At 39.0% G+C, this 13,754-nt stretch overlaps 2 protein-coding genes across 3 annotated transcripts in view; one reads left to right on the top strand and one right to left on the bottom strand.

The window, feature by feature from the left end:
• LOC110835675 (uncharacterized) overlaps positions 1-2,288 on the bottom strand; it is a 71,840-nt gene extending 69,552 nt beyond the window's left edge. The window contains exon 1 of the mRNA XM_022076156.2: positions 1,034-2,288. Coding sequence (XP_021931848.2) covers positions 1,034-1,424 — 391 coding nt within the window. The 5' untranslated portion in view covers positions 1,425-2,288. The remainder of the gene's footprint in view (positions 1-1,033) is intronic.
• Positions 1-13,754, top strand: part of LOC110835676 (uncharacterized) — a 432,687-nt gene that overhangs the window by 189,491 nt on the left and 229,442 nt on the right. The gene's annotated exons all lie outside the window — the stretch shown is intronic.

Below are 13,754 nucleotides of genomic sequence, written 5' to 3'. Positions count from 1 at the left end.
ATCTCCGTCTCTTGCCCCAAAAAATTATATTCGTCAGAATTCTCAGTTAGAAATTGTAGAACCTAATTATCGTTAAGCTCAGACATGGTTTGTGTTAAACATTCCAAGAGCTCTGGATGTTTTCGTACAGAGAAATTGAATTACATGGAACATTAAAAGACTTCTTCTTAATCTAATATTCTCAGAGGTCTTCAACACTACAAAAATTATAGGCGTATATTTTGCACTTTGAAATTAAGTCTGTAAGAATAATTCTTTTGACATTTTCGTTGGCTTATACGGAAAGCTAATTTTAGTATGGACTTAAGTGGCGAAATTTTTATTTTATGACGTGGAATAAAGACTGATATTAAAATTTAAATTAATATGTAATTTTTTTAATTCTGTCTTCCAAACATAAGGCCATACAAGTCCAACCCAAACCTCGGCGAGCAGGCTTAGGTATATACTTTAGGTGTCTGTATAAATAATAGACATAATAGACTAATTTGAAGTAAGTATTTAGGCTATTAGTTGTGTATACAATGAAACTGACATATTCAATAGTCTGTTATCAGTAATAGGCGTTATTTTGAGGAGATTATATGAACGATGCAGGTCTTCCGTTTTTGGGGGACAAAAATTGAATAAATTCATCTTCTAGGTTAGGTTATGTCTGTCAGTCGATAAATACATCAGCAAAATTAGCCCAACGTTATTTTATGAAAAACAAATTTGTGTTGTGAAATCCGAAACCGAGTTTATAAATCTGTTTCAGACGGGTTTTGAAATCAGGGACACTAAAACAGAATGAAAATTCTATATTAGGAGAATGTAAGCTTATTAAAACTTTGTTTAGGCTTAGAATATGGTCTCGAACCTCTTAGGAACCGCTCTGCATTTCAGTTGTAACATATAACTTGGGGCTGTAATACGTTTAGAAATGTTTGTGAAAATAATTGTCGTTTGTTTAGGAAACCAAAGGAAACTATTGTCTATATTTCGAGTTATTATCTGCGATAGGCTGCTGGCATAAAGATGCTAATGGTCCTACCTTTCTTCGGCGACGTTCCCTCAGACGCACTGTCTTCGGAGAGTTGCATTACCCTCCGTCTGAGGACTCCACCGGAGCCCAGATCCACGGCGGCTCCGGGCTCATGTTGCCGGCTATTTGCCCCCACAACAGACGCTGCCAAAGATGCGAACCGGGGACCCAAAGCTCCATGATGATGCAGAAACCCAGGTGGAACCGCAAATCCTGCGAGACCCATGGGGAATCCTCCAGTCGTCCCTCCGGTCCTGGAAGCTGCGAAATGTGTCGAGGCGTGGAAAAACGGAGGCATGACTGGAGGCCTAGTTAAACACGTGCCGCCCCCGGAGGCGGCAGCAGCCGCTGCAGCGTACAGTTGCAACGGAGGTGGTAACCCGCCCGTCTCCAAGACCATAATCTTCTAATACAGAGCCCCTCTTTTCATGAAAAGGGGCCTTTTTCACACCCCTCGTATGGATTTTCTCACGTCCTGGGCTGCGTGTGGACTGAGATTCGATTCCCGACCATGTTTCTTCTCGTGCAGAAAGGATTCCCCACAGCCGATCAACACAACTCCCACGTGCTCTGCCATCAAAACAGTTTTCTACAGTTCTCTTAGCAACGAGCGTCTATTCTCGGTGTCTAATGCAGCTAATTCATTTCAGAAAAATGTTTTATCTCCTTCAGATTCCACCAGTTTCGTCAGTACAGAAATATCTCATTTTTCAGTTATAATTTTTGTCTGTCTGTCGAGTTAAAAATCTTCTGTTTCGTATTTTCAAAGTTAAGCCTACTTACCCCAAAACACGTGTCTGAGTTTCATTAAGTCGTAGGTAACATTTCATTGCTTTTTTTTGAAAACTTATAACGTCGATGTGTTTTAAAATATTCGAGTTTCTTCAAATTTTCTTCACACACGCGTGACACATCCGCACAGATTTTATTTTATTTTTTTTTTTAAAAAAAAATTGTTTTCGTAATTATAAAAATGAACACTTTAACTCGTTGTTGTACCCGGAGTAACCGGACGATTCCTTTGTAAATATCAGTGTTACGTCGTCGTGTTGAAACTCATTTCTGTCAATTGTTAACGTCCGTTGGCTTCCGTGGAGTTGGAAAGTTTTTTTTTTTAAATTCTCGACTTTTCTCGAAGTCACTAGAAAAAATAATTTTCCCCTACGTTGACACCAAAGGCCGACGTTTTCAGTGCCATCAGAAGGAACTGAGGTACTTCACTTCTCTGCCATCAGAAACTTTGTTTGCTAATGACGACTGAGGAAATCCTTCCCCTCCGTTAGCTCAAACATCCAACCGACACCAATCCCCACTCCTGAGTCTAACTCTCCCCACTACCTTAACGCGATATCAAGAATCCCGACACCGCTATTGGTCCATACAATAACCCCTCCCATTATGGAGACCCCACCTACTTATATTTCCGTTTTCATAACAATTAGAGGCTCCGCCTACTGTGTTTCCGGTTGTCTTTACCAGTTTCGCTGTGACAGGGCGCTAACTAGAGATCAGGTTAGCGAGACAGTGAAAAGAATGTTTTTTCGTGTGTGTTTATTTGCGTAGAAGGCTGTGGGTTAGAAACGGGTGGGAGGAACGATTGCAACATTCAATTAAGGGCGGGGATTGATGACAAGTAGGAGGGGCTGGAAACGATGGCTTCCAATTTGCGTTGTTTCATGTTATTTCTGAAACAAAGAAACATTTCAGACACACGAAACCTTTAAATTGCTGGCATAGAAACATGTAAAGTTATTGAATAAAAATTTCCTTGGATATTATCCATCGTCTAGTAAATATAAAACGTAAAAAACGACGTTTCGGAGATGGGACTCTATCTCCGTCTTCAGGTTCCTACTCAGTTGGGCCCACTAGATAGAGCTAATCCCTATCTCCGTCGAATAAAAATTTCCTTGGATATTATCCATCGTCTTGTAAATATAAAACGTAAAAAACGACGTTTCGGAGATGGGACTCTATCTCCGTTATATTTACTAGTCGATGGATAATATCCAAGTAAACTTTTATTCAATTGACTCTTCACCATCGTCAAGAACTTTTAGATTTGATATGTAAAGTTATGTCTTTTTGTCGGAAATACATACATACGTTCTTGTGGAAACAGTTCCTATTTAATAATTTCACTTTAAAACCAAAATATTGGGGGGGGGGCTGTATAAATGTGTATGAAATACACACGCCTACTCTTAGAATTTTATTGTATCAGTCACAGAATTGACAGCCATCTTCATACGAAACTTTATTTTTAACAGATTACATTTACGTATATTACCAAAATAAGTTTAATTTTCGTGTTTAAATATTTTAAATTTTGAAAATTCTCTCAGATACTTTAGACCAAAATGTTTTTTTAATCGAATTTTTGGGCATGATACTTCTCGTAAGATTCCCACATTTTAGATAAAATACAGCCGTGTGTTTTAGAAAACGCAATTGTACTCTGTAAGGAGTAAAATCATGTCACGTGTCTAGAAGAGAGAAATGTTCCTTGCCACAGCTGCATCGATTTACGACAAGGACAACTGCAAATGGGAATTTATTTAACACATTCTGAAAGTAAACTAAACATAGATAATATTGAGAAACAAATATTTTCTATTCATTTTATTTTATTTTCGTGATACGTGGAGAATTGGTTATTACAGCCTCCGCTGAAAAATGATATTTAAATATGCGTCCGATATACAAACAATTTTAATATATTTTAATATATTTTAAATATTTTAAATATTAAATGTTAATTATAGTAATAATATTTTAATATTTAATAAAATATTTTATTGTGATTAGACGGTTAAAATAAACAATTATAATCATAACAATATCATCTCATGATATACAAACAGTTAAACCCAAGCGGACATGTGCCCTTTTACGTCTCAGGCAAACTATCTACAGTTTATCCAATATCACGTTACGAAAAATCCCTGTACGCAACACACGCGTTATTCCCCTGTATTTCATCCTGTAAACCCTTCGCCTTATTTTCTTTTCTCGGTGGTCGCGCGATTTCTCTCGCAGTTCACGTGAAATTTTCGACTAGGCGCAACGGATGATGGATCTGTAGGACGTGACTTGAGTAAGAGCTGAGAGCCGCGGTGTATTGAACACTGCACCAGAACTTATCGAAAGAAAAATGTCCCTTTCTTTTCAACAGCATTTTGCGGTTTCAATAAGATTACATACAATAGACCGAGGCCTTTCTCTGTAGTCAACTTCAATTGATATCAACGTGAATAAATAAGATATAATAGGCTTATTCCGACAAAGTACAGCGGTTGTCTGAATGAGATAGTTGATGTCTGTGCCTGGCTAATAAAATTGATAGTTTGTGGACACACATACGAGGTGCGATCGGAAAGTTTCAAGACTGCGCCTATAAAAACCCGTACACTTATCTCAGGTATTAAATTCATCCATCACCCTCGAAGTAGTTCTCCTGGGAGTGAACACAACGATCCCAGCGCCGCTGCCAAGCCTGGAAGCATCCCTGGAAATCTTTCTTTGTCAGCCTGTCAAGCACCATCTGCGATTCTGCCTGAATCTCTTCTATCGTCTGAAATCTCCTTCCCTTTAGCTGAATTTTCATCTTTGGGAAGAGGAAGAAGTCACACGGAGCTTAGAAAGGAAGTTGGGGTCGGTTCTTGCAAGATCTTTGAGCTCCTGACAAACGAGAAGTCAAGTCGATTCTGCTTCTGGTCCTCAGACAGGATGCGTCGCATGTGGAGTTCTTCCTTTAGAATCAGCTGACAGGTCCCATAGCCTATCCCAACAATGTCGCACAAGTCGTTGATGGTACGACGTCGATCTTCGTAACATTTTCGGGCGTTGTGCTCGAAGATGGTCGTCCAGAACGCTCGTCATCATCGACAGAGGTTCGGCCATTTTTAAAACGTGAATGCCACACAAAAGTTTGCGGACTCCCCAAATGCTTGCTTTAGCATTTCATAGGTTTCCGTAGTCGTTTTGGCGAGTCTTTGGCAAAATTTGATGCACACGCCATTCCGAAATCGCAGGAGGGTCGGTGTAATGCACTACCAAAACGCCCGTAACTAAGAAACAAATGCTAATTAGATGATGCCGGCTGGCACACCGATTCACTATGAATGTAGGCCGCACCCCTTAGCGGCAGAAGCTCGTACTACATCCGGTTCGCCCTCTATTGACACAGTCCTGAAACTTTCCGATCACACCTCGTACATTCGCCCTGGTTGCGTATACACGAACTCATGACGTCACAGTGATCCATGTTTCGTCTTGTGGACGATCATCGAGTGTTTTCAGACGTTGCTAATCAGATACCTACAGGCTTTATAGTCTGTTGATTAAACCACTCCACCAAGGACGCAGTAAACTCTGAAACGTCGTCCGATTTTTACCAGACAACACGGAGCATACTTAGTTCCTCGGAGGCAAATATCGAGATAGTACCTTAAATTAGGCCACGACCTCTTCCTTACACATTCCTTCGAATTAATATTTCACTATCATCCTCTCATTCGACGGTATATAATCTAATCTAGTGGAAAATCATCGTTAAATACGTAGTAAATAAAATAATAATTACACTGAACAATATCCCACAAGACAGGCAATTTCAAGAAATTACCTGTGTGCAGAGTTTTGGTAGCGAATTGGCTCTATCTTCCTGTGAGTGTGTCGAACCTCTGGATTCTAGTTAGCTATTTAGGTATGTAAAATAGGTAGTTCGTTACTTAGTCATAAATTGCTAACTAGTTAGCTTTACGTACATCCCCGTCATCCAGAGCGATAACTTCAGAAGTACATCTGGCGATCATTGAAGCTCAGAGTTCAAAGATTATCGGTCCAGACAATAGCTGCATTCACAAGTCCGGATCAGCTGACTCCTTTTCCGTTCCCTCATAACCTCAAAATGCCAGTTTCTCGCTTGTAATGTAATGAATGGCTTTTCTTATTAGTACGTTTTGGTTAAAAGTATCGAAGTTAGTGATTCCGTGAAGGTGTGATATCCGATTCCGAGGCGTATAGAAGGAACGAAGTGTCCTCCTCGTTCGCCGGACCTCAAGCCACCATAACTGACTGGTCACGCATTTAGATGGTCCTCGCTAACAACAGACGTCAACCACGAGTGAAAATATCGATTACTGGTAATATTTCGATATAAATTCATTCATCACCATTCTAAATTCGTCATGAAAATGAGTTTTTTTAATTTTTATAATTTTTATAATAATAGATTTTATTACTGTGAACTACAATTTTGTGAACTACGTCCTACAAGGATCCTTATAGGTGTCAATGCTTGTAACTTTTGCTGTCTTAAGGTTTTATCTTAATAATTAGCCTATAGACGTAATATTTAACACGTAGGACATTTCTGGATTGCAGTCACTGTTTGAGTTTTATCTTAGTTTGATGTATTTTAATCACAGAAAGCTTTGCACGTATAAAAAGACACAGTTTAATCTAATATTGTATATGACACTTGAAGATGGTCAGAGCTGTTAGGAAATAAAAGTTGTGTAGACGGAAAAATATTTATTTGTCTACAATTGTGAATTTATAGAGTAATTTGCATTAGTCTGTGTGTAGGTAGGAAGTCAAGGCCCTCTTTTTGATAATACGCTGTTTCTTAATAATTTCCGGCGAACAAAGAAATCAGCAGAAAAGGAAGGAAACAAAATTTGTAAAATAAATTTTACACTTTTTAGTTAGCAACAACTTTGGAACGTACATCAATTTCCTCCAACTGCTTTTGTTAATAAAAATACGAACATGTACAAAGTAATGAATAAACCTTATGTTGAAAGAAAGGTGCTTACTTTTGACGTCGTCTGCGACCTGTTGCTACGCTTACGAGGTGCGATCGGAAAGTTTCAAGACTGCGCCTATAAAAACCCGTACACTTATCTCAGGTATTAAATTTATCCATTACCCTCGAAGTAGTTCCCCTGGGAGTGAACACAACGATCAGAGCGCCGCTGCCAATCCTGGAAGCATCCCTGGAAATCTTTCTTTGTCAGCCTGTCAAGCACCATCTGCGATTCTGCCTGAATCTCTTCTATCGTCTCAAATCTCCTTCCCTTTAGCTGAATTTTCATCTTTGGGAAGAGGAAGAAGTCACACGGAGCTTAGAAAGGAAGTTGGGGTCAGTTCTTGCAAGATCTTTGAGCTCCTGACAAACGAGAAGTCGATACTGCTTCTGGTCCTCAGACAGGATGCGTCGCATGTGGAGTTCTTCCTTTAGAATCAGCTGACAGGTCCCATAGCCTATCCCAACAATGTCGCACAAGTCGTTGATGGTACGACGTCGATCTTCGTAACATTTTCGGGCGTTGTGCTCGAAGATGGTCGTCCAGAACGCTCGTCATCATCGACAGAGGTTCGGCCATTTTTAAAACGTGAATGCCACACAAAAGTTTGTGCACGACCCATTGCGGACTCCCCAAATGCTTGCTTTAGCATTTCATAGGTTTCCGTAGCCGTTTTGGCGAGTCTTTGGCAAGATATTCAGGCAGAATCGCAGATGGTGCTTGACAGGCTGACAAAGAAAGATTTCCAGGGATGCTTCCAGGCTTGGCAGCGGCGCTGGGATCGTTGTGTTCACTCCCAGGGGAACTACTTCGAGGGTAATGGATGAATTTAATACGTGAGATAAGTGTACGGGTTTTTATAGGCGCAGTCTTGAAACTTTCCGATCGCACCTCGTATTCCTTACATTTTAGTAAGGACACAAAGTAGTAATATTTAATAAAAATAAAGGAGTTACTATGTGTGGACAGACGGACACAAAGACCACGCGTTCCTAGTCAGGCTGTTATACAGAGGCTTGTGGGAGAGAGGATTACAAGTTGGTTGCTTGTCAGATCCGATTTTCCACATCGCTTGCGTACATATGGGACTCATCACACCCAGACTTCTGAATTATACCGCAAGTGTAATACGGAGGGTAGAAACGTCGAGGGGAGGAGAGTCAACAAGGCGGTGGAATGCGTGTGATGATTAGCCCTAGGTATGTAGTTGGGGCGACGCTCGTTTCGTTGGGGTGAGTAATAATTTCGCGTGCAGCCACTGGCGAATTTGGTGTCTGTGAGTTTTCGCTGAACTTTCAACCGAACGAATTACTACATTAATTTAATCACATTTTTCCAACAAAATTCGTGCCTGGTTTACGTATATGCAGAGGTCACGTAGCTCATCCATTAGTTGTTTAACGACGATGTATTAAAAGAAGGGATTTAGCGTGAGATGAAACAGACGATTTTTTTTTTTTTAGTGTTCTGTCTGACGTCAGGTCCATATGAACAGGATCCTTCCATCCTTTTCTCGGACTGGGACCTGTTCATATACGTTCTTGGCAGATGATCCAGAAGTGGTTTGCCATTGCCTTCTTCTGTGTGTGAATGGAGTAATTGTTGGGATGCCACGGAGGAAAACTCCGTGTTGCCTAGACCACGCCCTTGCCCAACACAAGTTATAAATTCGGGCACCGCCGGGAATCGAACCTGAGACCCCAGGATTACAAGGCCAGCGTTCTAACCGCTAGACCACCTCATCTTATTATTATTTAGTGTTCTGTCTGAGGACAGGTCCATATGAACAGGATCCTTCCATCCTTTTCTCGGACTGGGACCTGTTCATATACGTTCTTGGCAGATGATCCAGAAGTGGTTTGCCATTGCCTTCTTCTGTGTGTGAATGGAGTAATTGTTGGGATGCCACGGAGGAAAACTCCGTGTTGCCTAGACCACGGCCTTGCCCAACACAAGTTATAAATTCGGGCACCGCCGGGAATCGAACCTGAGACCCCAGGATTACAAGGCCAGCGTTCTAATCGCTAGACCACCGTGGCTCTTAGACGAGAGTAGAAGAACTTATTTTATATATTTTTTTTAAAATAAATTATATTCCACCAAAACCTCATACGAAGTGCATGTTTTATAGAAATTCATCTGCCAGCTTGTTCTATGGACCCGATGTATAGGATTTGTTTGATCTCCATTGAGCTGTATTGAGACGAAACATGTCTGCAGAGAGAGACATGAATTGGACTGAAATGTCTTTATATACGCGAGGGCGAAGAACCGAGAAAACTGAACAGGGAGGGCTTCATGCGTTATTCTGCTAAAGTTACGCACTGAATCACAGAAATCCATGAGGGTTTACATATTGCCGCGTACATTTTTTTAGATTTTCGGAAAATGTGACGACAACTTCTGAAAAGCTATGTCACAGTAATTGTCATAAATTTGGTAAAAAAAAATATCCGCACAGGAACGCATTTTCTCTTTATGAATGAGTGGTGTGTTCTGAAGCGATGTTCAGTTTGTTAACCACGAATTCCATTTGATTTGGATATAAAGAATAACAGTGAAATACAGTGTTTTAGTTTTTAAGCAAAATGAAATAATTCACGTAAATGAAAAGAGATCAGCCTATCAAGGCAGTTATGTTCTATCTTGTTCTGGTATTTAACTTCTCGTAACCGTGACTTTTATTTTAAAATTTAAAATTTTGGTATAGAAAAAAAAACGTCATTTTGACCTTACCTTATATTCAACTAAAACAGAGAGAATTTGGTGCCTCGTGATATGTAAATATTTTGACAAAGTACATAGATTTTTGTAAGAATGTTGAGAATTTGTAAGCTGTATTTTGTAGGAAGTTCAAATTGAATACAGCATAAAAATTTGAAATCAATTAGGTCGAGTCTACCTTACACACCAAATATGTGTCTTCCTGCCCGAAAGTATATTTCTAATAAAAAGACGAAATTCTTTTTCGAAATGTAAGGTTCCATAACGAAAGAATCGATTGGTAACTTAACCGGATCCAGGTCTCTGTTAACAAAGGCTCATCGTTTATCCTGTTGAGTGAACCTTCGTCGACTCTGACCTATTTTGTTAGATAGTAACTCCCTCATAATATAGATCGTATTTTGCACTGAAAGGAATTGTATTAAATACAAAAATATACGAAACAATGATAATTATCACGAAACTCTTATGTAATTTACCTGTAGAGCTATTAATATTGTGAATTATGTATAACTTTTATTGGCTGTTCACTTTTAATTTGAAAGATAAGTATTCTTTATTTAAATTAATTATTTCTATTCGCCATGTTGAAAAAGTATTATGTTGTAATAATAATAATTAAAACAAGAAGTATAATAGTTTATAATAGTATATGTTAGTGTCTCGTCATCAGAAGACAGGCGGGCAAAATTATCTTAGGGTGGCTAATAAGTCCTTTGAAATGGTTACAAAGTTCAAATATTTGTGAACAAAAATAACAAATGAAAATGATACTTGTGAGGAAGTTAGGAGGAGATTAAATTGCGGAAATGCTTGCTACTTCTCAGTTCAAAATATTTTGTCTTCCCGTCTGATTTCTAAGAACCTGAAAATTAAAATATACAAAACAATAATTCTACCTGTTGTTTTGTATGGGTGCGAAACATGGTCTCTCACTCTGAGGGAGGAACACAGATTGCAAGTGTTTGAGAATTGGGTGTTGAGGAGGATATTTGGGCCTAGGAGAGAAGACGATGGGGCGTGGAGAAAACTGCATAATAACGAACTTAAAAATTTGTACTCCTCCCCCAATATTGTCAGGGTGATTAAGTCGAGAAGAATGAGATGGGCAGGACATGTAGCGCGCATGGATGGGACAAGAGGTGTGCACCGGGTATTGGTCGGGAAGCCTGAGGGGAAGAGACCGCTGGGGAGACCTAGACGTAGATGGGAGGATAATGTCAGGTGGGATCTATGGGAGATAGGAGTTGAAGGAGACTGGATTTTGTTGGCCCAGGACAGGGTCCGGTGGAGGGCTTTGGTTAATTCGGTGATGAACCTTCGGGTTCGGTAAGCCATCTGGTTGGTTGGGTCCACTATTTGGAAAGCCTGAGGGGAAGAGACGGCTGGGGAGACCTAGACGTAGATGGGAGGATAATCTCAGGCGGGATCTGTGGGAGATAGGAGTTGAAGGAGACTGGATTTTGTTGGCCCAGGACAGAGTCTGGTGTAGGGCTTTGGTTAATTCGGTGATGAACCTTCGGGTTCGGTAAGCCATCTGGTTGGTTGGGTCCACTATTTGGAAAGCCTGAGGGGAGGAGGCCTCTGGGGAGACCTAGACGTAGATGGAGGATAATCTCAGGCGGGATCTATGGGAGATAGGAGTTGAAGGAGACTGGATTTTGTTGGTCCAGGACAGGGTCCGGTGGAGGGCTTTGGTTAGTTCGGTGATGAACCTTCGGGTTCCGTAAGCCATCTGGTTGGTTGGGTCCACTATTTGGGAAGCCTAAGGGGAAGAGACTTCTGGGGAGACCTAGACGTAGATGGGAGGATAATCTCAGGCGGGATCTATGGGAGATAGGAGTTGAAGGAGACTGGATTTTGTTGGCCCAGGACAGGGTCCAGTGGAGGGCTTTGGTTAATTCGGTGATGAACCTTCGGGTTCGGTAAGCCATCTAGTTAGTTAGTTAGTTAGTATAATAGTTCACAGGAGCTTGAGTTTCTAGCAGTCTCGTGTTGTTACTAACCTTGTGGTTTCTGTGGTTTCCTTACACGTAGAGAGATGAAATTACACAGATGCACAAACACTACGATTATAATTTTTTTTTTTCAAATCTCTCCCTGCGTTGTTCGAACAACCAAAATAATGTTTTCCCCGCTACATCCACAAAAATTTGTTCTGCAAATGTTATATTTGTTTCCTTTCTCTGTCTGCCTGCCACTGAACTCTCTCCTCGCATTCTGTCCACCAACTCCCATTTACAGCACAACATAACCTCAATAAAAGAGCTTTTATTTTACAAGATGTCAAGCAATTCAAAAATATGTGCTCGCGTTAGTTCTCCATCAGGCCGCGTGGACGTAATGAGAACAAATGGTTGGACGTGACGCCATTTTCATACTGAAACAAACAGTCGAAAGCGTTGACAACGGTAACAGCTGATACCACAAAACACGTTAAAATATAAATCACACGACAGCGCTGTTGTATAAAACATTCTGAATATCGAACAAAATGAAGATAGACGTTGTTCCGCTGTCGTGAAAAATACAAATGTTTTGCGATATTTTTCATATGACTTTATGTGCTTTGTTATATGTTTAAAATATTCAGACCAATGAGTACACCTTCATTCTATTTTAAATCACACACGAGAATTAAAGTACATAATTCAAGTTAATTACAAAAGTTTCGAGATGCAATCGAAACCGTATCAGAGTTACATATGATTTTCTGAACCTGATTGACGAACTGTTTGAATAATTATTTATTTTAATCCGTCTGATCACAATATTTAAAATTTCTTATAATTAAGATAATAAAATATCATCCATGTTCCATATCGATTGATCGATTTACAATTTCGGAACATTTACACAACATGTTTCGGTTTTTATAAAACCATCATCAGGTGTAAAATATATCTAAGAACTTAAAACTCAATTTTGATTTCTGTAGTTTTTTTGGTGATGTTTCATTACGTTTGTTTTTCCATTTTTGGGCGAAGGTGTTGTTTTTCTTAAATGTTATTAGATGTACATATCGGCCTGTAAGTAAATGATTGAAAGAAACACTAAAGAATTTGAAAGAATTTATAAAATAATTTAGGGGATAAAATGCAAAATATATAAATTATAGTTAGAAAGTATCAATAAAATATAAATAAAAATAAAACATACCAAAGATGTAGGAGTGAGTGTCCCGATATGTCCAGAAGTAGTAGTGTCTTCGAATAGTATACTCCTACATCTTTGGCCGATATGTACATCTAATAACATTTAAGAAAAACAACACCTTCGCCCAAAAATGGAAAAACAAACGTAATGAAACATCACCAAAAAACTACAGAAATCATAATTGAGTTTTAAGTTCTAAGATATATTTTACACCTGATGATGGTTTTATAAAAACCGAAACATGTTGTGTAAATGTTCCGAAATTGTAAATCGATCAATCGATATGGAACATGAGTGATATTTTATTATCTCAATTATAAGAAATTTTAAATATTGTGATCAGACGGATTAAAATAAATAATTGTTATAATATTCACAATATGACTCAATTACACTATCTTATGAACTGTTTTCCCCAGTTCGAAATTTGTGAACGTGGATAATATTAATGAACAAGAGATTTTTCTTAATTATAAAAAAGAAGTTTCTTGCACTCTTTTACTATGACACAGACTTCCAGAGTCCTGGGTTCGATCGCAGATGAACATAAGATGATGTTTCTGTCTTTTGTAGAGAGATGCTTTCCTGGAACTGTTTACAAACTTTTGTGGTCTTTAAGTTACATTTCCATGGTCCCAGCGGTTACCAGAATGACAAAGCATTCTGTTTTCCACATTCGCTGAATTTATAGACTTAGATTTCTGTATTTTAAATTCTTCTCAGTCTCTGTGTTTCATTTCTATTCTGTGGTATTTAACATCTGTCAGTAAGCAAAATTTCTCTTTATAATTTTTAATTACTATGTCAGGGCTATTTGCCAGAATCTATGTTTGTATAATTTTCTGCGTATTGATTAGCGTAGATATGTACAGACATTGTCATATCTTGTATATCATTCTTTGCCAGAATGGGACATCCTGATATTATGTGGTCAGTAGTTTCTTCGTATTTTAATCTGAAATTTATTTATTTATTTTATTTGCTATGTTTCACTCTGAAAGGATTTCTTAAATTTGTTAGCTGCTTGAAATCATGCC

Source organism: Zootermopsis nevadensis, unplaced genomic scaffold (genome assembly GCF_977971745.1).
Source record: "Zootermopsis nevadensis isolate Lab colony 2312 unplaced genomic scaffold, Znev_1.0 Znev_ptg000061l, whole genome shotgun sequence".
NCBI classification, from domain to species: Eukaryota; Metazoa; Arthropoda; class Insecta; order Blattodea; family Termopsidae; genus Zootermopsis; species Zootermopsis nevadensis.
Note: the sequence above shows the minus strand (reverse complement) of the source record. Positions and strands in the feature narration are given on the sequence as shown.